The sequence below is a fragment of the Sinocyclocheilus grahami genome, unplaced genomic scaffold, assembly GCF_001515645.1.
Source record: "Sinocyclocheilus grahami isolate Dianchi unplaced genomic scaffold, SAMN03320097.WGS_v1.1 scaffold682.1, whole genome shotgun sequence".
In the NCBI taxonomy this organism is placed as follows: Eukaryota; Metazoa; Chordata; class Actinopteri; order Cypriniformes; family Cyprinidae; genus Sinocyclocheilus; species Sinocyclocheilus grahami.
Window position 1 is genome coordinate 924,075 of NW_015505861.1, and position 27,306 is coordinate 951,380.

General features: G+C 39.6%; 1 protein-coding gene across 1 annotated transcript in view; it reads right to left on the minus strand.

Annotated features, from left to right (window-relative positions):
- Window positions 1-27,306, minus strand: part of LOC107559353 (histone-lysine N-methyltransferase 2C-like) — a 104,630-nt gene that overhangs the window by 22,940 nt on the left and 54,384 nt on the right. Inside the window, exons 19-40 of the mRNA XM_016243137.1 lie at window positions 21,359-21,536; window positions 20,935-21,033; window positions 20,105-20,220; window positions 19,799-19,883; window positions 17,831-17,975; window positions 17,413-17,645; window positions 17,100-17,173; window positions 16,425-16,628; window positions 13,979-15,853; window positions 13,540-13,856; window positions 11,760-13,441; window positions 11,057-11,168; window positions 10,879-10,945; window positions 10,518-10,581; window positions 10,103-10,335; window positions 5,887-7,446; window positions 5,612-5,800; window positions 3,419-4,978; window positions 3,137-3,328; window positions 919-1,083; window positions 618-759; window positions 387-528 (exon numbers count right to left, since the gene is read on the minus strand). Coding sequence (XP_016098623.1) covers window positions 387-528; window positions 618-759; window positions 919-1,083; window positions 3,137-3,328; window positions 3,419-4,978; window positions 5,612-5,800; window positions 5,887-7,446; window positions 10,103-10,335; window positions 10,518-10,581; window positions 10,879-10,945; window positions 11,057-11,168; window positions 11,760-13,441; window positions 13,540-13,856; window positions 13,979-15,853; window positions 16,425-16,628; window positions 17,100-17,173; window positions 17,413-17,645; window positions 17,831-17,975; window positions 19,799-19,883; window positions 20,105-20,220; window positions 20,935-21,033; window positions 21,359-21,536 — 9,434 coding nt within the window. The remainder of the gene's footprint in view (window positions 1-386; window positions 529-617; window positions 760-918; window positions 1,084-3,136; window positions 3,329-3,418; window positions 4,979-5,611; window positions 5,801-5,886; window positions 7,447-10,102; window positions 10,336-10,517; window positions 10,582-10,878; window positions 10,946-11,056; window positions 11,169-11,759; window positions 13,442-13,539; window positions 13,857-13,978; window positions 15,854-16,424; window positions 16,629-17,099; window positions 17,174-17,412; window positions 17,646-17,830; window positions 17,976-19,798; window positions 19,884-20,104; window positions 20,221-20,934; window positions 21,034-21,358; window positions 21,537-27,306) is intronic.

Here is a 27,306-nt window from a genome sequence, read left to right on the forward strand (position 1 = left end):
TCAAAACAAATTCATTTATAGCGATGCTAATATTTATTAGCATAAAGATATTAAGCTATGTTCTCAAAAATATGGTGTTTTTGTTTAGTTTGGATCAAATATGGGTGCTTTCTCAAAATGACAGGGAAACAATTATGTACACTATCATTCAAAATGAAAAAGTATGAGGTCAGCATGATTTCTTAATGTTGAAGAAATCTGAATTTTCATTAGCCATTACTCCAGTCTCCCTGGTCCCTGCTAATACATCTAGAACTTAGCAAAATTGCAATTATAACTATTCGGTTACTGAAAATACACATTTGAAGGTCAGACTTTGATATAACAGAAATGTTAAAAACATCAATGGGAAGTGTAATCCCAGTTCTTGTTATCTGTCTACTGACCTGAGTTCTTCCTGGTTGTTATGAGGTGGGGTGGGAAGAGAGGCCGGCACATTCACAGTTTTGGGCCCCTGAGCCAGAGCTCGAGCCAGCAGCTCCTCCTCAGCCTTAAACTGCAGCGGTCGAGAAAGCAGCCCTTTGGTGACTGTTCAAACAAAAACATTGGTGTCATTATGAATATTATAATACATGTATTTTTATCTATGTTTTGGGTTGTTGCTATAACTTGTTCACCATCATGGCCAACAATGACGCCACCTTTGCTGGCAAGCTCCTCTGTTGTGGCAAAGCCATTGAGCAACTTCTGGCGCGCCACTGGAGGAGGAGTCGGGGGCAGGGAGGCAGGAGGTGTGGGAGGGTTACTCAAATTATTCTGCTGCAGAGAGAGAGAAATATGAGTGACCATCTGCACATCTCATACATGAAATCTAATAAGTGGAGTTTACTGCTGATGTCACGCAACTTGAAGTAGGTCATAAAAAAGCTTCAGCAGCAAATGTAATCATGGAGTGTTTTATTAGCTGCTCTTAATTACCTTGTAAATCAGCTGGGAGTAATAGTCAGAGACACCGTCCAATGAGGCGCTCCCAAATGTACCCGAGAGACGGCTCTCTCCGTCCAGCTGTCCGCCCCCAAAGGGCACGAAATGGGCAAAGTTCACCCCCACCAGAGGCTCCATTAGGGGCAAGAGAGAAAGCTGCTGGTGCAGTGAAACGATGAGACAAAGAGAGACACAAGGGAAACGTGAGATAAAGGTCATGCTTAGAAAAGTGTTTGAAGAGAGACCTGCACTCATGAGGTCCTATATGAATGTTATTAAGAAAACTGACAACTTCTCATGTGATGAGCAAAAGGTATGAGATGCATCTTATGCCAAGACCCTTTAATCGTTTAAACATTTTTTTATTTCACAGTGACGATATTTACTATTATATTAAAAGACAATATACTTTAATTATTAAAAGATATTAAAATGTTATTAAAAAAGAATTAAATTGATTTGATTGATTTAGTATATAGTTAGATTGAACCAAATATGGGTGCCCTCTCAAAAATACAGAAAAAATAACTTTACTGTTGAAACGTTTGGCGTCAATACGATATTTAAATGTTTTTAAAATGCTCTTATGAACACCAAGGCTGCATTTATTTTGAGCAAAAATACAGTAAAACTCTACTGTGAAATATCATTACAATTTAAAACATTTTTAAAAGTTTTCTATTTAAATGTATTTTATTCCTGCAATGCAAAGCTGCATTTTCAGCATCAATAGTCTTCAGTGTCACATGATCCTTCAGAAATAATTCTAATATGCTGATTTGCTGCTCAAGAAACATCTCTTCTTATTATTTTAAATGTCTTTATTGTCTTCAAACAATTTAATGAATAAAAGACAAAAAACTAAAGTACTATTATATTAAAAGACAATATACTTTAATTATTAAAAGATATTAAAATGTTATTAAAAAAGAATTAAATTGATTTGATTGATTTAGTATATAGTTAGATTGAACCAAATATGGGTGCCCTCTCAAAAATACAGAAAAAATAACTTTACTGTTGAAACGTTTGGCGTCAATACGATATTTAAATGTTTTTAAAATGCTCTTATGAACACCAAGGCTGCATTTATTTTGAGCAAAAATACAGTAAAACTCTACTGTGAAATATCATTACAATTTAAAACATTTTTAAAAGTTTTCTATTTAAATGTATTTTATTCCTGCAATGCAAAGCTGCATTTTCAGCATCAATAGTCTTCAGTGTCACATGATCCTTCAGAAATAATTCTAATATGCTGATTTGCTGCTCAAGAAACATCTCTTCTTATTATTTTAAATGTCTTTGTCACTTTTTCTTCAAACAATTTAATGAATAAAAGACAAAAAAAATGTTAAATTGCTAACAAAACACACATGTAATGAGCAACTTTTTTGATAGAGAAAACTTAATTCAGGAGATTTTAAAATTGCTGTGTCGATTCCAGATTCCTCAGTCATAGAGCTCATTCTCTACACCAGTGACTTTCTTTCATGTGATGAGCGTTCATAATGCCTCACAGCACCACCCTCCTTTGTACTGTGATTTCTATTGTGATGATACGCTAGACATGAGTTGACATGGCACAGCCTCTCCTGTCTGTAATCATGTCTGAGATTAAAAGCAGAACATGCTAGACTCTTTCTCATAGTGCATGACAAAGTGGCTTCGACAACCACATATATACCAGACCACCGGGCGTAACTCAAGAAATTATTATAGCAATGCAAAAAGTGTATGATATCTAACATTGAGTGGATTTGCTACAGCAAAAATCACTTTCTTTATTAGCATTTCGTCTTTTTTCCTCAGTAAAAATACATAAACGTCCTCAAAAGAAGATACATTTAGAAAGGTTTAGAAACACTTTACAAAAAGGTTCCATTATGTTAATTACATTAGTTGACAAATTAACAATGAAAATACTTTTAAAGCATTTATTAATCTTAGTTAACGTTGATTCCTACATTTTCTAATACATTATTAAAATCAATTTATGATTTATAAAAGATCATGTGACTCTGAAGACTGGAGTAAAATTCAACTTTGCCATGGAATAATGAAAAATGAACACTATTAATATTGCTCATAATGCTAAATGATAAGCTGCAGTGCGAGTCAAAAAGAACACATTTCTTGTTTGGTGTTTATGAAGGGATCCCTACTGACAGGGCTATGACAGACTGAAAATAAAAATGATTTTTCGTCGTACCTGTTTTAACTGGGTCATCACTGGCTCAGTAGAGGAATACACTGCTTGATTCTCGTCCCCTTCTTTCTTCCGCTTTTTACAGCGGGGAGTGGGTCTGTCTCCATTCTTGGGTGCCCTCTTGTTCCTCTGTTTCTTCTTGTCCTCTGGAAGTAACGGTCCAGGGAAATCAGGGTGATTTGAATCTGAAAATGTCTGTGGGGACGGAAAAATTACACCGTTAAGACAAAGAGTTCATAAATACACATGTATTAAAATGAAAATGATGCATCCTGAATCACTCACCCCAGTGCTGTCCATGGAGCTCTGTCGCAGAAATGCTTTGTAGTCTGTGGATCCCTCTTCCTCTGACCTCAAACGGTCTTCAGACCTCTGGTGGGGCAGTGCAGGAGGTGGAGTCCTCTTATTCTTCAGGAGGTGTTTGAGGAGTTCATTCCCAGCATCTCCTTTGAAGCTGTTGGCTGGACTTTGGCTCGCAGGATGAGGCAGCATTCCTTCCCTCTCTCCCTCTACCTTGACCATGCCTAGTCCCATTTCCATCTCCATTCCCTTATGCCCGTGGCAGTCACTCGCCTCCACCTTCTCCAATTTGATGTTGGACAGGATCCTGTCATGCATCTCCTGTTGGGTCATGGCCATCTCTGGCCCTCCACCACAGCTGCCTTCAGAGAGCTGGCGCTCCAGCTCAGAGTGGAGCTGGCTGCTCATGGAGCCTGGTGTAGACGATCCAGGCTGGGACGTCTCGCAGAACTCATGGTCGCCAAAGACCATTGGGTTCCTTGTCGGTGTGGATGATGTATCTGACACGCAGGGTGTTAACGGGGCTGTCAGGTCCGAGTGAGGTGTGGAAGGAGCTCTCAGGGACTCACAATCATCATCTTTCTTCTTCTTGCGGTTCCTTTTCTTCTTGCCCTTCTCCTCTGGAATGATGTTGGAGTACAGCTGGATAAGTGACGGACCGGGACCTGGAAAGTTTGGAGGCAAGGGCGTGGGACCCTCCATTGGAAACTGATGCGCTTGAGTTGGATTCTGAGGCATCATGTTTGGCCCAGGATATCTCTGAGGTCTAGCTTGTGCTTGGACAAAGTTAAGCCCATGGGGTGCTAGGTTCTCAGAAACAAACCCCGGTCCCATTTCCTGAGGGAATGGACCGTTACCCATCATTGGTCTGGATGGTCCTCCAACGAACCCTGGTTGCATGCCTTGCTGCTGTGGAAATGGTGGACCTTGCATCTGCTGCTGCATTCTGGGTGACTGTATGAAGTCCTGCGGTAGCTCCTGGTTATAAAAAGGCATTTGGGACAAGGCCCTCATGGTGCCATCTTGGCAGTTAGGGACTTGCTGTTGCTCCATGCAGTGTTTCACCCGCTGCCTTTCCACCTCCTTCATGAGCTGCACCCTTTGTCTCTCCTGCTGCTCGCGTAGTCGCTCCTTACGCTCACGTTCCTGGAAGCCTTCGCTAAATGGGTTGGTATCGTCGAAATTCATGCCCCCCGCCTGCTCCTGACCGGGCCTGACCATTGCCGGCTGCGGAGGCTGTGCCTGCACTACTTGAGCGGGCATTACTCCTGGCATCTGAGGTCCTCCACTGGGAACAGGTGCACCAGGGTGCCAACCTGCTGTGTTGCTCACATTAGCTGCATCTGGTTGGCTAGGGTGGAGACGAATGGGCATCATGGGACCCATCATAGGTTGGTTCACTGGGGGCCCAATTGGCATCATACCAGCATGAGGCTGCATTGGTGGCATTCCATGCATCATTGCGGGCTGCATGCCACCTTGTTGCTGCTGTTTAACCCTGTACTCCTCTATCAGCTCTGCATGCTCCTTCTGCTGTTTGCGAATCTGGAAAAAACAGACACATTTTACATTTAAAAATCTTAAATTGGACTGTTGAGGAATAGGGAATATGTTCTTGCCTCTATAATATATGGTGGTGAATCCTTGAAACAACGTATGAATTAAGCCAGCAATGGTATTTTAGAAATAATACTCTTCATTAGACATGAATTCATTGTAAATGTAGCAGACAGTAAAAACATAATGTAACAAAAGATTTCTATTTCAAATAAATGCTGTTCTTTTGAAATGTCTCCTCAGCAAAAAATCCTGACAAAAAATGTAACGGTTTTCACGAAAATATTAAGCAGTACAACTGTTTTCAACATTAATAATAATAATAATAAGAAATGTTTCTTGAGCAGCACAATGATTTCTGAAGGATCATTTGACACTGAAGACTGGAGTGAAATTCAACTTTGCCATAGAATAAATAAAACTATAACATGTTTTAAAACAGAAAACTGTTATTTTGACCTGTAATAATATAGTAATGTTAAATGATAAGCAGTAAAATATTACTCATAATGACCACATTTCTGGTTTGGTGTTTATGAAGAGATATTTAAGCCCTACTGACGGGCGTGGAAGTACATACGACTGACCTAGACTGAAAATATAAAGGATTTTTCATTGTACCTGTTTTAACTGGGTCATTACTGGCTCAGAGGAATACACTGCTTGATCCTCGTCCTCCTCTTTCTTCCTCTTTTTACAGCGGGGAGCGGGTCTGTCTCCGCTCTTGGGTGCCCTCTTGTTCCTCTGTTTCTTCTTGTCCTCTGGAAGAAATGGTCCGGGGAAATCAAGGTGGTTTGAATCCGAGAACGTCTGTGAGGAAGGAAAAATGACACCATCAAGACGAGAGCTCAAAAATACCCATGTTTTGAGATGACAATATCTCCTGAATCACTCACCCCAGTGCTATCCATGGAGCTCTGTCGCAGAAAAGCTTTGAAGTCCATGGATCCCTCTTCCTCTGACCTCAAACTGTCTCCAGACCTCTGGTGAGGCAGTGCAGAAGGTGGAGTCCTCTTATTCTTCAGGAGGTGTTTGAGGAGTTCATTCCCAGCTTCTCCTTTCGAGCTGTTGGCTGGACTTTGGCTCGCAGGATGAAGCAACATTCCCTCCCTCTCTCCCTCTACCTTGACCATGCCTAGTCCCATTTCCATCTCCATTCCCTTATGCCCGTGGCAGTCACTCGCCTCCACCTTCTCCAATTTGATGTTGGACAGGATCCTGTCATGCATCTCCTGTTGGGTCATGGCCATCTCTGGCCCTCCACCACAGCTGCCTTCAGAGAGCTGGCGCTCCAGCTCAGAGTGGAGCTGGCTGCTCATGGAGCCTGGTGTAGACGATCCAGGCTGGGACGTCTCGCAGAACTCATGGTCGCCAAAGACCATTGGGTTCCTTGTCGGTGTGGATGATGTATCTGACACGCAGGGTGTTAACGGGGCTGTCAGGTCCGAGTGAGGTGTGGAAGGAGCTCTCAGGGACTCACAATCATCATCTTTCTTCTTCTTGCGGTTCCTTTTCTTCTTGCCCTTCTCCTCTGGAATGATGTTGGAGTACAGCTGGATAAGTGACGGACCGGGACCTGGAAAGTTTGGAGGCAAGGGCGTGGGACCCTCCATTGGAAACTGATGCGCTTGAGTTGGATTCTGAGGCATCATGTTTGGCCCAGGATATCTCTGAGGTCTAGCTTGTGCTTGGACAAAGTTAAGCCCATGGGGTGCTAGGTTCTCAGAAACAAACCCCGGTCCCATTTCCTGAGGGAATGGACCGTTACCCATCATTGGTCTGGATGGTCCTCCAACGAACCCTGGTTGCATGCCTTGCTGCTGTGGAAATGGTGGACCTTGCATCTGCTGCTGCATTCTGGGTGACTGTATGAAGTCCTGCGGTAGCTCCTGGTTATAAAAAGGCATTTGGGACAAGGCCCTCATGGTGCCATCTTGGCAGTTAGGGACTTGCTGTTGCTCCATGCAGTGTTTCACCCGCTGCCTTTCCACCTCCTTCATGAGCTGCACCCTTTGCCTCTCCTGCTGCTCGCGTAGTCGCTCCTTACGCTCACGTTCCTGGAAGCCTTCGCTAAATGGGTTGGTATCGTCGAAATTCATGCCCCCCGCCTGCTCCTGACTGGGCATGACCATTGCCGGCTGCGGAGGCTGTGCCTGCACTACTTGAGCGGGCATTACTCCTGGCATCTGAAGTCCTCCACTGGGAACAGGTGCACCAGGGTGCCAACCTGCTGTGTTACTCACATTAGCTGCATCTGGTTGGCTAGGGTGGAGACGAATGGGCATCATGGGACCCATCATAGGTTGGTTCACTGGGGGCCCAACTGGCATCATACCAGCATGAGGCTGCATTGGTGGCATTCCATGCATCATTGCGGGCTGCATGCCACCTTGTTGCTGCTGTTTAACCCTGTACTCCTCTATCAGCTCTGCATGCTCCTTCTGCTGTTTGCGAATCTGGAAAAAACAGACACATTTTACATTTAAAAATCTTAAATTGGACTGTTGAGGAATAGGGAATATGTTCTTGCCTCTATAATATATGGTGGTGAGTCCTTGAAACAACGTATGAATTAAGCCAACAATGGTATTTTAGAAATAATACTCTTCATTAGACATGAATTCATTGTAAATGTAGCAGTATGTCTTACATCAGAAAATATTATTTCATTATATACTACGGGGCTGTTGAATGCTTGAATGTGATTGGCTGATGAATGTTCTAAGGTGTGCAATTATTTTCAGGGAAACGCACGGTCTTGACCGCATTATATGTCAATATCACTTCGCCAAATGATTTCCAAGCCAAGCAAATATATAGTAAACGCCAAGATAAAATCAACAAATTATTTCCCTGTTTTTGCCACAAAACTACTTTTATTATGTACAGAAACATACATGTGCACAGAAATGTGTTGTTAGCACTGCTCTGATGATTTTAGCAAAGTAAAAGCTACATGCCATATCTCACTAGCGAGGTAAAACAGCGCTGTTCTTGAAGCAGATGAACTTCATGAACTGTTCCGCTATTAGTAGAGACATTGCTGCTGAACACTGTTGAGAGGCGCACAGACTCACGTAATTCACACAAGCTTAATCACTCACTCACTCTCTCACTCTCAACAACAGAGACGTTGGATGAGATGCGTAAGAAATTAGTCCTACAAATAAGATAGGTTTAAGGACAAAAACCTGACAAATGTCTTGAAATACAATATCTGAACAATATTTGAGGTGTGGTAACCATAGTATAAGCAGAATAATCGACTCCTGTCTGTTGAATTATTAGAAAATAATGCACACCCGAGCTTGAGGAAAGATAGCTGACGCTTCACGTCCTGGCCACATCACCACCTCGGGTGTGCATTATTTGATAATAATTCAATGGCCCGTCGTCAATATTCCTTAGGTATATTACCATTTCAATTTGTTCAAACCATAGCTGAACCACAGATTTAACAGATATTTATTATCAGAATGTGTTCTGTCCTTGATTACTGCAAAAAACTTGTTAGTGTAAATGATCATTTCTAACTTTGACTATTACAAAGAGAAACAGTCATCCAAATATTTAAGTACTTAAGGAATCTGTATTCACTGTTAACAATTCTGAAAAACAACTAAATAATGAGATGATTAAGTTCACACTAAGGACAATAACTATCTCTAGTTTTAAAAACGGTTCTAATTTTGGGAGAATAGTGACGTCCATGCCACAACTTTAGCGCTAACAACACAGAGGAACAATATAATTTGAATCACTTTCAGAGTGTTTTGTTTTCCATCTGATGAAAGATAAAGCCGATCAGAGTCACCTGACTTTAAAGAGCTTGATCATTTAAAGCAGCAGACAACAATAAAATCAACAAATTATTTCCCTGTTTTTGCCACAAAACTACTTTTATTATGTACAGAAACATACATGTGCACAGAAATGTGTTGCTCTGATGATTTTAGCAAAGTAAAAGCTACATGCCATATCTCACTAGCGAGGTAAAACAGCGCTGTTCTTGAAGCAGATGAACTTCATGAACTGTTCCGCTATTAGTAGAGACATTGCTGCTGAACACTGTTGAGAGGCGCACAGACTCACGTAATTCACACAAGCTTAATCACTCACTCACTCTCTCACTCTCAACAACAGAGACGTTGGATGAGATGCGTAAGAAATTAGTCCTACAAATAAGATAGGTTTAAGGACAAAAACCTGACAAATGTCTTGAAATACAATATCTGAACAATATTTGAGGTGTGGTAACCATAGTATAAGCAGAATAATCGACTCCTGTCTGTTGAATTATTAGAAAATAATGCACACCCGAGCTTGAGGAAAGATAGCTGACGCTTCACGTCCTGGCCACATCACCACCTCGGGTGTGCATTATTTGATAATAATTCAATGGCCCGTCGTCAATATTCCTTAGGTATATTACCATTTCAATTTGTTCAAACCATAGCTGAACCACAGATTTAACAGATATTTATTATCAGAATGTGTTCTGTCCTTGATTACTGCAAAAAACTTGTTAGTGTAAATGATCATTTCTAACTTTGACTATTACAAAGAGAAACAGTCATCCAAATATTTAAGTACTTAAGGAATCTGTATTCACTGTTAACAATTCTGAAAAACAACTAAATAATGAGATGATTAAGTTCACACTAAGGACAATAACTATCTCTAGTTTTAAAAACGGTTCTAATTTTGGGAGAATAGTGACGTCCATGCCACAACTTTAGCGCTAACAACACAGAGGAACAATATAATTTGAATCACTTTCAGAGTGTTTTGTTTTCCATCTGATGAAAGATAAAGCCGATCAGAGTCACCTGACTTTAAAGAGCTTGATCATTTAAAGCAGCAGACAACAGCTGCAGCACACACTTATATTAAACAGATGGTTATCGTCCATTGGTGTGGACCTATTGTTATAGTTATTGTTCTTGGTGTGAATTGGCCTTAAATAAAATAACAAGGTGCATTGTTTTCAATGATGAAATGATATGTGTATTGTAATTTACTTTTCAACACTATCAAAATACTTTTTTGATATTGTTATAAACTGAAAACTGTTTAAATCCACAAATGACTGATATTATGTGTGTGCTTTACCTGTTCCAGCTGTTTCTGCACCACACCCTGCTGTTCTGTCACATGTTTCAGCTGCTCCGCATCCTCATCAGGAAACTCTCGTCCTGCTTTCTTGGCAGTTCTCTGCTTGGCTGACAGGGCCTTTTTTGACTTTCTGTGGGCCCCTATCTGCTCCTCCAAATACTTCTGCTGCATCTGAAGCAGCTGCTGGGTTTCCCTGAGCCAGTCCTCATACTGAACCTTCTGTGCGTCACCTTGATGGGGAAAGATTGGAATTAATTACTAGCATACATACAAATGCATTTACAGATACATGTTTGTGATTAAATGTAAAATGGCAATTTAATATATGCTTAGTTTTGAATTACATTACACATTATACACATCTTTACACAATATGGACTGTATTACTAATCTATAATTATTAAAGACTTACGGGCAAATCCTGTCCCAAAATTTGGGGGATTGGGTCGTGCCATGTGAGGACTAAGTTTGCCATCCTAAATGAGAAATTAACAGAACAAAGAGACAATCATTATGGACTTGAACTGCAAACCTTTTTTTTGTTTTTTGCATTGACTAAAGAAGAAAATCTGCCAAATTCTAAGAAATACAGCTACTGATTACTACACACTTATTGGGAGGTAAAGGAAAATCAAATTAGCCAAAATATTTTATAAACACACAAGATGCAGGCGTTCAAATTTGGCTGAAATCTGCAACATTTTCTGCAGAGTTCTACAGGCTCAGATTCCATGTGGGCCTGCTGATAAGAAGAAATCTGATTTGAGTCTCACCTGTCCAGCCAACTGTATTGGAGTTATACCTCCATCAGGGTCTGATACCGCCTGCTCTGTCTGGACACTAATTGAGATTTTGTGAAGGAGAATAATGGAAGAGACATTACTGCAAAAGCTCATAAACTGAAATATATCGAATAATATTTCAGTCAAGTAAACGAGTTTATTAACTCACTTGTTCATCACCATAGGAGACATTCCCATGTTGTTCTGGACCATCATCTTATTGATTCCTTTCAATGCAACCATCTTTGCCTTCATTATGGGGTCTGTGATAGCATCAAAATCTGAATAAATCAATGGAAAAGTATGCAAATTTAAGCAAATTATAGTCAAGTACACAGTTTCTTAAAAAATATAAAGTACAGATATTAAATTGTTTAGCTTGTGATAAACGGAGTAAAAATGTGTTTTAATGGATTATTCTGTTAAATATAAGTAAAGCTCTATCCACAGCATCTGCAGCATGGTACTGATTACCACCAACAAAAAATTTCAAACATCAGTTTGTAAAAACAAAAGAAGTTTTACTTTCAAATCAAAGTTTATGCACCAATTCCATCAGAAGTGCATTGCATATATATGCCATTTACTCAAAATTACAATCAAAATTACTCACAGTCAGGATTGCCAGCCGAACAGCAGGTTGAAACTGTTCAAAACTGTTAAAATTTAGCAGTTTGTGCAAAACCACATTTTTTAAATAGTTGCAATAAAGTAGTTCTATGTGCACAATGAAATAGTCAAATGTTGTACAATGAGTTTCTTATCTTTTCAGTCTTTGACCAGCCGTTTGCCACATGCAAAACAGACAAAGGCCTAATCTCGCATAAAGAACAAAATGACAATACTCACTTATTATATTTGCTACCCCTTACCTATGTTAGGGAAGAATGACTCGCTGGAACGCTGTCTTATCATAGCTTGCATTTGCTGCTGCTGCTGCTGCTCCTGTCTCTCCTGATCCAGGAGGTCTTGGAGAAGAAGTGGCTGCTCTTCCAGAAGCAGTGGTCTGTTCTGATGGCCTTCCTGTGACAGCATCGCCTGTTGAATAAGAATACGGTGTTGTTCCCCTGAGAGTACAGCATCCTTTTGATCAATACCAAAAATATGGCTTTGTTGCTGTTCCTGAATGGAGCCTGGGACTGCTAATGCACTTTCACCATGAGAAAACACCAAAGACTGGTCAATACTGAGGCCAGTATCCATCCCCTGCACTGAGAAGTTTCCTTGCCCCAGCATAGTGCTACTGAGTGACATGGTAGCTTCATGATTTGGAGGGTTGCTTTGTGCCGCTGACTGTCCACAGTGTTCCTGCTTCTGTGATTCACCTTCTAGTGGTACATTGACCAGCATGCTTGAAAACACTGGAGAAGCATCGGGGTGAATTCCAGACTTTGGAACCTGTAAACTGGCATCAATATCATTTTCAAAGCCAGTTTGATTAATGGCAGCACTATCATTTACCTGATTCTCACAAGAGGTGTCTTGGGACAAGCAATCTTTAATTCCATTTTTGCTATCCTCTTCTGTTTTCAAGGAAACCAGCACCTGATCCTGGGGAACGTCTTGACTGATGTGACCTTGAGATTGAGCAGTATTGACCATTTCCTTCGCTGTCGATGTAGAGCATGATGATGATGAGCCATCAAAACTATCAGTCTTTTTCTCTGCTTTTGTCTTTTGGAAATCAGACGTCTCAGTGTGGTCTTCTATTGGATCACTGAGATCCAGGTCCTCGCTAAGATCTAAATCAGCATCAGCATAAGCAATTATATCAAATTTCCCAGACGTTAAGAAGTCATCTAGATGCAGGTCATTTGTTTCAAGATCCAAGTCCTTTCCATCATCTGGATCGAGATTTAGGTTTTCTAAATCGGCATCGACAAGGTCCTTCACCTCAACATCTTCAAGGTCCTTCACAGCAGATTCATCAGTATCGATTTTCTCCTCCGGTACTTCATTTGTGGATAAAGGGACCTCACTGTTTTGTACAGCAGATGTAGCAGCAATACTTGTGAGTAAGGGAGCACTGAGAGTCTCGTTGGAAGCAGGTTGGCTTATAGACCTTGTCAGGGGGATATGTGGATGTCCAGTTCTCAACAGAATATTGGCCTGCTGTAAATTCCCCAAGCTGAGAGATGCCTGCATCTGCGTATTAGCTACCTGAGATTGATTAATTGTTGTGTCCATTGGTTTTGGAATCTGATTGAAGGGGAATCCCATTTCTTGGCCACCCATGAAACCTGGGGGTCGTTGCTGTAAGGGCGATTCCATTCCATTTCCCTGCATAGTAGGAGTTCCAAAGGGAAGCCGCAGTCTGTTATCTGGCACTCTGTGTCTCAGTTCTATGAAGGGCTGCCCCATGATGTTGTGCTGTTGCACGTGCATGCCACTAGGAGGCAAATGTAAGGTTACTAAAGGGTTGCCTCCTACTGATTTTCCCAAATCCATAGATATGGATCTTCTCATCTGTGGATGAGTTTCAATTATTGGGTCCTGCATCTGATGAGGCCTTGGAGCTCCCAGAGGACCTTGGACATTAGGAGTGATGGGCATCCTAAAATCAACAGGAGAACATTATTATTTTTGCAGTGTTTGAAAAACTTTAGTCCCTACATTTCATACAAATGTTTTGAAGTATATAAAATCACCCACCTTGGCCCAAGCTGCCTTATATTTGAGTCAGCATCCCCAGGAAACTGTGGTCTAGGAAACTGGCCTTCAGGGAAATGCCCCTGCTGATCTCCTGGGAATGGCCCATGGAATCTCTGAGGGGCTCTTACAGCTCCGGAACCAGGATATGGTGGTGGCGGGCGATTAAACATTTCACTCGGTTGGCCTGTAGACTCCTGACTCCAGCGCTGAGGGGTTCCTGGAGGCATGGCCAGAGGATGATCCTGTACACCCTTATCTTGACGTATGGCACTTTTCTGCTGTTGCTGTTTGAGGATCAACTCTCGAATACGCTGACGCTGTTAACAAATTAATGTTGTGTTAAATGTTGTTGTACAAATTATATATTGTAACTAATACAGTGCACTTAATAAAACAAATAAACCATCTTAAATAGAGTAGCAACAAAATAAAACAACACCTGTCTGAGTCTTTCCTCAGCTTCTGCAAGAGGTACCATTTGAGCTTCAGAGCTGGGCTGGCCCATGGTGTGGGAACTGATACTCTGTACCAAACCTTGTTGCTCTTTGTTTTCTCCACACTGAGGATGTGGAAGCATGGGGGCCTGCTCAAAAGGGTCATGGATGGGAGTTTGATTGGGTTGACTGGACAGCAGCTGAGATCCGGTTTCGTCTGTCATGCCCAGATGTTTGAGGGGCTGAGGTCCATGTTTTGTTGGACTGGCAAATGTGCCTTGCATCAAGACTTGAGGAGGAGAGAATGGATCTTGATTAGACATGGGCCCAGGTCCCAAGCCCTGTCCGACGCCTCCAGGATGAGGTGTTCGTAAGGGATGTGCACATGAATCATTAGGTAATGACTGGGACCTTCCCACCGACTGTGCATGAGGATCGGGCCCAACAGTGCGTGGCAGTCCGGGAGGTTGAATAAAAGGATCTGGAGTCCTTTGGTGACTTGGAGACTTGGGGAACCGGTCTGCCATTCCTGAGCGTGGGGTACCAGGGGGTTGTGCGTAAGGGTCCATTGATATAGGGGACATTATGCGGTTTTGAGTCTGCTGCTGAGACTGTTGAGAGGGCTGATTCATCATGACTGGATGGCGAGATACAGGCTGCTGAGAGTAGGGTTCAGGGTCATGTGGTCTAGGTGTGCCTGGCATCCTAGCGTATGGGTTAGAAAATGGAGACTGGGTCAAAGGGTCACTTGAAGGTCTTGGTGTAGCAGGTTGTTGTCCATAGGGATCGCACTGGGAATAGTCTGGCCGAGGGGTGGAGGGGGCTCGAGCATATGGATTACAGGAAGGCTGACGTGCCATTGGCCCAGGCTGAGAAAAAGGGAGAGTTTGGGGCTGTCGTGGAACCCTTTGATTTGCATAGCCATCACTAACTACAGGACGAGGAGTGAGCGGAGGCTGCGCATATGGATCATTCTGTTGATTCTGGGAGAATCCCTCAGAGGAACGAGGAGGCATCATTGGTCTTTCGAAGGGATCCCCACTTGCTCTCCGGGCAAGCATGCCTGCATATTGTTCCTGAGTCTGAGGGGGTGGCATAGGGGTTTTAAAGACCTGGACGGACCCTGATTCATTGCTGCCTGGGATAGGTGTGAGTAAAGGACGAGCATATGGGTCTGAGAGTATCATCCTGCCCTGAGGCATCCTCTGGTAGGCTTCCTTTCTCACAGACACCCTAGAGAATGGATCATGGCCTGGGGAGCCAATAAGATGCCTCCCTTCCAAAGTCTGACTAGCTCTGGGAGGGCACATAGGTTTGAGAAAAGGGTCTGGAGCTCCTGCTGGCCTTGGGGTGTCTGGGGGCTTGGCATAGGGGTCATTACATATGGCTGTTGGAGAATCAATTGGCTCTGAAAGACCTCTGGGAGATTTCCCTGATTCTGAGTTATGGCGTGGATTTCCCTGCCCAGTAGTTGGTGGTCTGGGTGTGCCTACCATTTTGGTGTAGGGATCCCAGGGTGAGGATGGTCTAGAGCCAGAGGAGCTAGGGGAGAACATCTGAGGGCTCTGTGGCTGAGATCCTGAAGATGGGGGTGGTGGATGAGGGCGCAAAAAGACGTCATCTGGGGAACACGATGTGGGCGTGCCGGGCAGCTGTGACTTTGAAACCTCATTTTTTGAACTGGGCTGCTTGGGAGACATGTTCCCATTGTTGGAATGCACAGACACTGGACTCTTCAGGTTATTGGAAGAGTCATCCTCAGATTGGCTGATTGACGGGAGCGGTTGCTGCTGCTGCTGTTGAAGTTGTTCATTCTTCACCTGCTCAAGTTTCTGTGTAGCTTCAATCCTAGCTTGCTGCTTACTTTTCTGTCTCATTTGCTGCAACAAGTGGAAAAAATATATATTAATGATTAAATAATAAGAAAATGTACCATATGTGATTTATTTAAAATACATAATGTATTACAATTACAATAAAATTCATTCAATAGTAATAAATCAAACCAAATTATCTGTTGACAAGCTTAATTACTTCTTGGCAAATGGGAACACACAGATGTAACTCATTTGAAGTTCTGAGAAGTTCCTAAGATGTCCGAGTTTATGCATGAAGAAAATATCACATTTCAAACATTTTCCATATTCCTTTCTGCCCTCTCAAGTAAACAAATATGCTTTAGTAGAGTTTATTCCGAAGGCTGCCCATGCAAACATTTCAACATTAAAAACAGTAGCACAAAATGCAGTTGTGACATATTTGTTACACGTTTGTTGTTTTTAATGTTATGCTCTCGATGAAAAATGAAACTTGTGTCTCAGTTCTACAAATTAGACAATTAAAGACGTAGAGAAGCCATTTATATCATTTACTTGCTGTTGACAAAACCAAAACATTTCTGGCAGTCAACAATTTAGCTCTTTTCCAAACAAATGTCTATAGAAGACTTACCTGTCTATACTTCCATTCTTGTTCATGCTCTGATTCCTTGTCCTTCAGTGGATCTTTGAACAGTAATTCTGGGTCCAGTGGTGGAATAGCAGGATCAAACACTTCTAAAGGCTGCTGTGGCTGAGGCGGCTGCCTCTTAATGGTCTCGTTGGACATTTGAACTTTGTTAATGCGCAGGGCTGCCCTGTTATCTCTGGCCTTTTGCTGTGAATAGCAGAGTGGTTGTGCAGTGTTGATATCAAAGAAAGACCACTGAAATTCAAAGGTTGCATAAATTTGCTAAAATTACATGGTTTTTAGACTAATTGTCTAAAAGTTTTTTTTTTTTTACTTTAAGTGGCACTCCTTCCCTTTAATCATATCTTTTTAAATGTATTCATCTCTTAGACCATAATGAGCTCCTTGGGTCCAATTTATTCTTTTGACTTTTGAGCAACACTCAAGAGTCCCTTTATCCTGTTGAAATAAATTCCAAGCTTTTTAGTGGCGGCCTGATCCTGGTCTAGCGGGTAGACCAACATAGCCACGTTATTCACCAGCAAAATTTAGCAGGTGAAGCCATTCGACACACCAGCATTCAAAACACTGTATATGCTGGTTCACCAGAAAACCAGCTTCCAGCTTGGCGATGATGATAAACTCAAATGTATTGCAGCAGATACTGTGTTAACTTACCACATATGGTGCCCGGTCCTGTGAACTTGCTTTTCTCCACAATTTTGCAATTTGTTTCACTCGTGTTGACCAGTCTGTAAGGTTATAACATTAAAATAAAAGTATCTATTAGAAGAATAACATTGAGGGATATTAAGAAGAGATGCAAATCTAAATATACCATATTGACATTCTTAATTGCATTAATATATGTTAGATTACATACTAAATATAGTAAAATGGATTGCTAATAGCAATTTGTTTTGATTGTAACAGCACTTTATTGATTTTCAAAGCTGCTAATGACAGATCACTTTGAAGTCCCTTGGCTGACCTGGATATTCCCCCTTGATGTTTGGGAAGTTGACATTAGTGTACAGGACCGGTGCAACCGTGGCAAGTTCTCCAAACGTTTCTTCTTTCTCCCACTTCAGAGTGCTTTTCTGTGCAGTGGACATGGAGTCTCCCTCCACCTCAGAGGCAGCGGCTGGAGCAGAGGCAGAAGCTGACCCTGTAGCGGACCACGGACCAGCAGTCTCCTGCACTATCAGATTGAACTTCCTGTCCCTGTGCAGCAGATATAATAAATATGTCATCTAGAAATACAGATTTTATCTTACTAGGTCACAGTATTTTCACCTACTGAACAAGAAAAGACTAACACAAATGTAGTCTGTTCATTTTTTATCAGTATTGCAATTTAGATATGTGTGGGTGTGCATATGTCTGAAGCAGATATACTCATGGCTGACCTAAGATTGTCTGAGAAAGGCATGCGCTGCATTGATGGGATATTTCGAGCCATATCAGGCTCTGCTCCAGGACCAATTTGGGACTGTGAAAACTGCTGTTTGGGTTCCATCAAACCGTTCATCATTGGCATTCGTGAAGACATTCCTGTAGAAAAACATAATACAACTGAGCAACGGTGCATACAACAATGTCTGGTCTTCAAGATTTATCACAGTGAATATAATCCAGTTTGATTCACCTGAGAATGAACAACCTCAGTTTGTAAAAACAAACAAAAAGGTGTTTACAGTAATGCACTTAAGGGATGAGTCAAAATGCCACAGACGCCATCGATTGAGCTTTTACAAAACACAGAACATTCCGGTAAAGGTGAAATTTATGATTTTTGAAAAATGTGCAAATGCCATCAACACCGAATTACAAAAATAATGTCAAACAGGTTTCTTGAACGCTCCCCCTGTCTGTCACTGGCCAAACAGAAAGTCTCAACCAAAAAACCCCAAAACCATGCTGGTTCAACAATATAGATTTCTTTAATGATTATGCTCAAATAATGCAGAATTGTTTTGACAACACCACACTGTTCACACTCTTTTGAAAGTCAACCTATGAATGCCGCACTTACAGTTGTCTGTGCATTAACCCTTGTGTTGTGTTCAGAACCCTTTCACACTAACGAGGTTACAGAGCAAAAAGGACCCGAACACCACATGAGGGTTAAAACCAGCATGGGAGTATTTTAACATGGAAAAAATATGACACACATCATACATAGACAAATGTTACCAACAAAAGACAACTGCTAAATTAGAGTCTTAACCATATCATGGTTTCAAACATTCAGGGCTCCAGACTAACATCTGAGAGCAGTGGCTCCAGCGCCACTAAATTCTACAGATGGTGGCGCCAGAAACATATTTGGTAGCGTTGGGGGGGTGCTCTGTGGGGTATTAAAAATAAAGATAATTTAATCATAAAATTACTATTGTTTTGCAATAATAAGTGCAGTTACTATTAATATTTTACGTAATAAAACACGTTTATTACTCTGTAATACACATTTGACAGTAAAGCACAGACCTTGAGTTGGGAAGCATGTTTACTTTCATTAACAACAGTAACATGTGCAAAAAGTTATATATTCTACTCTTATTAAATGTACCATTATTCTTCCATATTATTATACTGAACTGACCGACCACTTCAGTGATTACAAATGGAGCACCCTTTACTTGCTTTATGTGCAATTCAGTCACAAATTGAAGAAAAGTTTGTTTTTCAAGGCACTTTGTGACTTTTCTTTCTTCATACTCAAAAAAGTGCAAAACTTTGACAAAAATTGATTTCTTGATAATTTTATATTTTACAATGGTGATTTTATAACCTCAAAATATAAAGCAAAAAAGTAGAAATGAGTGACTAATATGCCAATAAGTGCTCCTCTGCTGCCGTCTACTGGTTAGTGGTAATTTGAATTTTACCAAGCATTTGTTCACCACTAAGTAAATTTTGGTCATCCCATTAAAAATACAATTTACAGTGGGTATAGAAAAGAATCCCCCCCCTTTACTGTTCAACAGGTGTTACCATATCCTTTTATTTATAGTTCCTGTGGTTTACAACCCTGAAAAGAATAATGTAATAACATTCCACTTTGTCTGCCACATTTTTGGGTGAACTCTCTCTTTAACAATTAAAACTAATAAGCAAAACCAGACCAGAGCAGGTTGTGATTACCTGAGTCATATCTGACACAAACGAAACTGAATAAACAACTTGTGCTGCAAAAATAATTCAAATAGAAATACTACTGTGGGCTCTGAGGGAGGTCAGACCGCCTCGTCCTCCAAGGCTGTTTTTACAACAGGGATGAGAGCTCGACATCTTTCACAAATTGCTAGGTTGGTTCCTTTTCATCAAACCAAGGACTCAGTGGATCTCGGTGGAACAGTGTCCCTATTCTTCACTCATCCATTCAGGCAGAGGCCCTGACTGCCGCTCACAGGAGGAAGGCCATTCATCATTGGCTTTGTTTTTCTGAAATGCCTGTCTCTAGAACACCTTGATCACTCCTGTTAGTCCAGCACTGCACTGCTGCATCATTCTGAATCTGTTAGGTAATGTAAATGCTTCTGATAGCCGTGCATTCTGGGATGTTTAACTTGGTGAAACTAAATGGACTGCATGATGCATAATGGTTAGATTCAGGTGCAGTGCACATTGCGGGTGATATGTCAACAATAGAAAAAGTAAAACAAATGTTCCCATAAAACCCAAGCAAAGGGGTGCAAGAGAATAGAAGTAAAAGTAAATAACTTAAAATATGACCATGAGCTCTTACCAAATAGTGAAGGAGAGTACTCAACTTGGAAAGGGCAAAAATCAAGACCTACAAAGACCCAAACCAAACACAATGAGGGATCAGCACCATGAAGAGAGAAAGAAAAATTCTGCAGATGATTCATACACAATGTCAAATAAAATGAGCTAAGAACGAAAAATGGAAATGCCAAGAAAATGAACATAATGACAAGACAATAAAGACCATCTCTTACAGATAATTAAATATTTAGATATTAAACTATTGATTATCCATTTTCAAGCAAAGCTAATAAATGTGTAATTATTGGGTGTAGAAATGTGCGTGTGAGTGTGTGATAAAAAAAAAAGAAAAAAGAATTACCCGTGCGGATTTAACTAACTGCATGTGTTAACATGTTACATTTGAAAGCCCTATTGAAATGATTGAATTTTAGGTTATATTTGAACATTCTTTGATAGGAATACTTTAAATCTATCATCTAAGCACAAGCCTTTATATCAAAAGATTTTAAGATTATGGGAAACTAATTCAGCCAAGTGTATCTACATTTATGACTGGTAACGTAGTTAAAAACTACACTAAGAAAAAGCGACTTCAAAAAAAAAAATAAAAAAATAGGGAATCCTTATTGTAGTTTAACTATGTTTGTACCTCATGAAGTTCGTGTTTCAAAGCAGATTCTTCAACAATGATAATAGTAGACCTAGAGAGCTGGAGCCCACTGAAACAGCAAACACGTGCTGTTATTTCTCATGTTTAGAGACACTCATAAAGGCCTACCGGACTCCTCTGTTTGCTTGTTATCTGAAAACATTCCCAGCAGCTCTGTGTCTGATTTCAGCTCTTCGGACAGGTCCACTAGAGGCTCCACAGAGTTCTCTGTGGATGTGGATAAAGCAGGGACGTGATTATAAGGGCCTAATGACTGTACTCTAAGAAAGTGGTCTAAATTGTGGTCAAATTTAAAGACAACATGAAACAATCCATTTTTTGGGGGATTCTGCTGGCACCCGCTCTCCATAACAAGACCAGGAATGTGTGTAAAGTAAGTAATTTTAAATTTCATGTTGACTTTAAGGGAACTAAATGTATAAATCAGACTGGGTATGAATATCATATGAAAAAATGACAAAAACAAACAGAAAGGCTGAGACAGGCCGTGTGTGTGTGTGTGTGTGAGCACCAGTAGCTGTGAGAAACGTACGTGCTGCTACTGATTTACTGGGCAGCAGTGCCGCTGATGCACTGAGTGATGCGTTCGACAGTGGCTTCATCTGATTGGCCGAGAGCTGTTTCCTGTCTCGCTCATCCTCTAGTAGCCGTGTGGTTTCCTGTCTGCTGTGTTTGCTCTTATGCAGCAGGTCTTTCCCAAAAAAGGCCTCCTGCAAGAAAAGATTGTGGAGTCAGAGTACTTCAGAATTCAGTATAAAATATGTGACTGATTTGTCCATCTAGTAAAAGTTGATGTAGGTTTTAGAAAATTACTGGTTTCATATAGCAAGCATTAACCAAACAATAAAATATTTTCAATGGTGGACGGTGATGGAAATATTTAGAGTAGGGTGGCGCATGGCTAATAAAATGCAGATACTGCATATAATGCAATTTAACGAAAGCAAAACATGTAGAATGTAAAGAAACATTTATATTACAGAATATCTGAAAATGAAACATGTTCCCACTTCTGTTAATCAACCAAGTGGACACAGATTTTTTGAAGATGGCTATTTGAAGATTAGCCAATTTATCTGGCCCGGGTTTCCATATTTTTTTACAACATTTCCTCTCCATTAATTTGAGACTGTTTCATGTGAACTGGTTTGACAAGATCAAACATCACTATGGGTTAAATTGCATCTTAGTGTACACAAAAGCAATATTTAGATGACATATATATATATATATATATATATACACACACACACACACACACACACACACACACACTGTGTGCATATTAAATTAATATAATAAGGGCTGTATTATATTGAATTAAATGGCATGTATTAAATCAATATAATAAGGGCTGTCAAATGATTAATCGCATCCAAAATAAAAGTTTGTGTTTACATAATATGTGTGTGTATACTGTGTATATTTATTATGTATATATAAATACACATGCACATGCACGCATATATATATATTTTTTCCCCCCAAATTCCAGGGCTGGAAAACACAATATAATTTGTGCAAAATACACACACACATCACTCCTACCAAAGACAACAGTAGTGCACTCTGGGTGATCATGACATTCAAAGCAAAACTTCTGAAGAGGCGTACTCAAATCACATTGTGCTGTTATCACTCGTAATGAAAGTACTGTTGATAGAGTATATTTTTTGGGTACAATGGAGCCCTTCCAGATGGCTGTGTGTTTGTCTGGCAGCGAGGCTCTGCCTCTCAGATGGCGTTACTCTGCACTGACTGTAACGTTGTGGGAGCCCCTCAAATGAGCTCATGTTTCATCCCGTCTCCAGCGCGGCCCCACAGGACGCATGATCTACGGAGACACACGCTGCTGCACGTGCGCACGGCAATCACAGGAACAAGCAAGAAAACAACATACGTGCTGTAGTGGCCGTAATACGACTTCCCAGCACACCACCTGTTCTGTCAATTCAGTTCAGCTCACCTGACAGCTTCCAGCTCTGGGAACCTGCCTGGCTGAGACACTAAAAGCCTCCATTTTCAATAATTGATTTGAAGTGGCTCTTCTGAGAAGCACCTTTAGGGTGGATTCTCTCAGTGTTGACGCAGGAGCTAGCGTGAACAGCTAGCATTAGCTCAACCAAACAATTATGTCATTCCCATCCCATTCATTCTTCCTTTCTAGGGCTGGGTGATATGATGGTATAATACAACATCAGTGTGCAGGACTGCTATATGCTATTTACATGTGAGGGTGATACAGAATCATGTAGAGTAATATGAAAATACAGTGGGAAGTGAAATGTCGCTCAAATAAGTCAAGATTAAAGGTTGTTAAGTACAGCGCCAGATTTGTTGCTTTTACAGTACTGCATTAATAGAGAATTCCGATGTGTGAATATCGGCTAGAATTTAGAGTCTGAATTATTTGTTTTATAATAGTAGTTTACTGATTTGAATTATTTTTTTGTATTTATTTATTTTTTATTTAGTATATAACAATGGAAAATCCAAATATTTTGAAATATTATTACAATTTGAAATAACGTTTTTCTATTGTAATACATTTTACATTTTAATTTATTTTGTGATGACAAAGCTGAATTTTACGGAAGAGGATTAAGGCCAAGCAATAATAAAAAAAATAAAACCATCTCGAGATTGAAGTAATTAAATTTCAAGAAAAAAGTCGAGATTAAATGTTGAGATTAAACTCATTAAATTTCGAGAATTAAGCCATCATGTTTCAAGAAAAAACTCATTAAATTTCGAGAAAAAAAGTCGAAATAAAATGTTGAGAATAAACATTAAATTTCGAGAAAAAAGTCGAGAATAAAATTTATTCTCAACATTTTATTTAGACTTTTTTCTTGAAATGTAACTTTTTTTCTCGTAATTTAATGAGTTTATTCTCAACATTTTATTTCAACTTTTTTTCTCGAAATTTAACGAGTTTTTTCTCGAAACGTCTTAATTCTCAATTTTATAACTTTAATCTCAACTTTTTATATCGACTTTTTTCTTGAAATGTAACGACTTTAATCTCGAGATGGTTTTATTTTTTTATTATTGCTTGGCCCTAATCCTCTTCCGTAGAATTTTCAGCATCATTACTCCAGTCTTCAGTGTCACTTGATCCTTCAGAAACCATCTACTGTATCTATCTATCTCTGATCTACAGCTTTTGAAAGGTAAATTGTAGGGCTGAGTTTTGACACAAATTTCACAATTCGATTCGTTTCTCATTCAAAAGCTTGCGATTCGATTCAATACAGATTATTTTGGATATATATCAGGTACAGTACTCTCAAGGAAAAAATCTCTCAACTAATGCTGTAAAATATACACGAGTCAGTTGGTACTACATTACTATAATATTGAAGGTTAAAATTGACTGATTTGTTAAAATTACACTTAATAAAGTTCTTAAAATAATAAAGTTACAATTACATAATAATATTTCTACTTCAATTAGTTTTTTTTTAAATATATAAACAATGGTGGCTGTCATAAAAACTTGATGGATTTATTCAAACATAAATTAAACATTGAAGAACAGTAAAATGTATAATGAATATGTTATATGTTGCATATATTTAACAAAATGCCCCTCTCTACAGTTTATTTTTCTGTCTGACTAATGAGTTTATGGTCACCGAATATGTTTTTCTGAGGTAAATGTGACGTTACATGACATTGTTTACAAGCAGTTATATTGACGTCTTTGCGCGGCTGAAACACTGATTGAGTGACTGATTTAGTCATGTTTATTTTGTGCTGAAACTGGTATTAATGTGGAGGAGACGATCAGTTCACGTGCGCCTCGCGCTGCTGCGTCTACAGCGATCTGTCACTCCACATTAAACAGCGCCAAAAACGGCATTTATTGTTTAAATACTGCAATACAATGGACAGAATTTGAAATCTGAGACTGTTTCATATTAAAAGTACCAACGCACAATGCTTATTGTGATATATTGGATGGGAAGCACCCTTCAACGTTCTGTCCATTAACTGAAAACAGGCCAGAATAATAGATTCTTGGGAATTAAGAATCGATATCGTTCCGTAAAAATGAGAATCGATTAATATAGAGATATCGATATTTTTTACCCAGCCCTAGTAAATTGTAATTTAGCAGGATTTTCTCAAAATATGCTTTCCACACGATTACGTAATTTATGCGCACATTATCTGTTATATTTTCAGCAAAAAAAAAACAAGACAGAATTTGAAATCTGAGACTGTTTCATATTAAAAGTACCAACGCACAATGCTTATTGTGATATATTGGATGGGAAGCACCCTTCAACGTTCTGTCCATTAACTGAAAACAGGCCAGAATAATAGATTCTTGGGAATTAAGAATCGATATCGTTCCGTAAAAATGAGAATCGTTTAATATAGAGATATCGATATTTTTCACCCAGCCCTAGTAAATTGTAATTTAGCAGGATTTTCTCAAAATATGCTTTCCACACGATTACGTAATTTATGCGCACATTATCTGTTATATTTTCAGCAAAAAAAACAACCTGTATTTTCATATATAAAGAGCAACTGCAGCTTAGAAATGATCTCATATTGTGTGGCTTGTTTTGCAGAGATCTGCCATAGCTTTTCCAAGAGAATGTGAATTATGATATTTGCCTGGTAGATGAAACCCCCCACAAACTTGCATTGAAGGCCCCGAGCCATATCTAGACACCAAATATCACAGAGAATTTGAGCCAGCAACCACCAAAAACAACCTTGCAAAAACTAAGCAATGGCCTGACAACCACCCAGTACACCTCAATAAAGTGATGGTATATTTTGCACAGACAAACACCACTCATATTGTCTTTAAAATCGAGTTAATCTATTATATTTGAAAAGCTGACCTGTAGGTAAGCAGGGAAAGCCTCCTCCAGTTTGGTCTTCTTTTTCCTGTAGCGTTTCCGTATTTTAACCTCAGGGTTGTCGGGAAAATCAGACAAAGGAGGTTTTTCATCGATTGGAGTGTCAGGCGCTTGGTCACCCCAGCCTGCCAGGACAGAAAAGAGTAACCCTATTCATTCTTTACATTACATTCAAATCTTATGTAATTCAAAAATAACATCCGTAAATACATACATGAATACATTCATTTTTAATGTATTTTTCAAAATGTATTAATGTAGATATTATTCAATAGATCAGTCTATATTAGGGGTGTCAAATACATGTGATCGGGATGAGCCCAATCCAGCTTTATGTACTTCTGCAGTGGTTGTGGACATTTGGCAGCAGTTGATCCACTCAAACAGATATTAAAAAAATAATAAAGACAGAAGATATTGATTTAGGATCTAACATAAGCTAGCAGCAAGTCATCGTACTGAAAGTGTTGAATGATACTGACTCTCATCTTTGCCTTGTAGGGTCTCAGAGCCAGTGGAGTCCTTCCTGAACAAGGCCTGTTTGGTTCTGCCCAGACCTGTCCGGTTCCTCTGTCTGACCATGAATCCTCCAATACCTGAATAAAAGCAGAAACTTCAATATATTTTTGTTCAATAATATTTTTTCTTTTTCATTTTGTATTTTTGAGAGAATTTGATGGCACCAATTCATATTTATGCAATAATTATGATCCATTTCCCCCCACTGAAAATACAGAAAAATATTTTTTTTCCCTAATTTTCTTAAAAATTATTTTTCAATTAATGCAGCATTTCAGGTTAAAAATGAGACTAGCTGTGCACTTTTTTCTGCATTATGGCTGATTTGTAGATTATGCATGCAAATGTTTTTCATATTTTCCCATTTATTTCCTATGGTGGTCATTTTTGACTGAGAAGACTTTTTTTTTTTTTAGCCTTTTCTAATCATGCCCTCATTTTTTTTATGTGTAGTATCACATAACAAATGCCATAAAAGTCCCCAAGTTTTGTACCATTCCGATGAAGCTATGTTTTTTAAAATGTCAAAATCTAAAATTCTCCGTCAAAAGTAACCAAAGAGGCCCAGAGGGTGTCTTTTGCCAACTTATAATGTCAACCTTTGTTTCATGACCATTTTCCATGCATTAGCTAATATAGACATCAAATATTACAGATTTTATTTTTATTTTTTGTATCCGAGCAGTCATTCATATGTACAAGATGTTTGGATGTTTTGCAATAGACAATGTACAATTAATAACATCTGATACAGTGGCACAGAAAAAAAATACAATTGTATTTAAACAAAAATTACTAATTTAAAAAATAAACTTGATTTAATTTATTATTAGATTAATAAACAAAACAAGAGAAGCTCTGTGCCTTCTACTCTATTCCTTTTTCTAATCATGCATAATTACCATGTATAAAGTACAATCATGCATGAACATACAACTTCCAGCAGACCTGAAAAAGACAAATACTGTAACAAGGAAATCACTTGTGCAAATGAAAACGTGTTTGGTTAGACTCCACTGAAGCATCTAGTCTCTCACCAGGGCGGTAGGGCTTCCTCTTCCTCTTCTTGCATGGATCT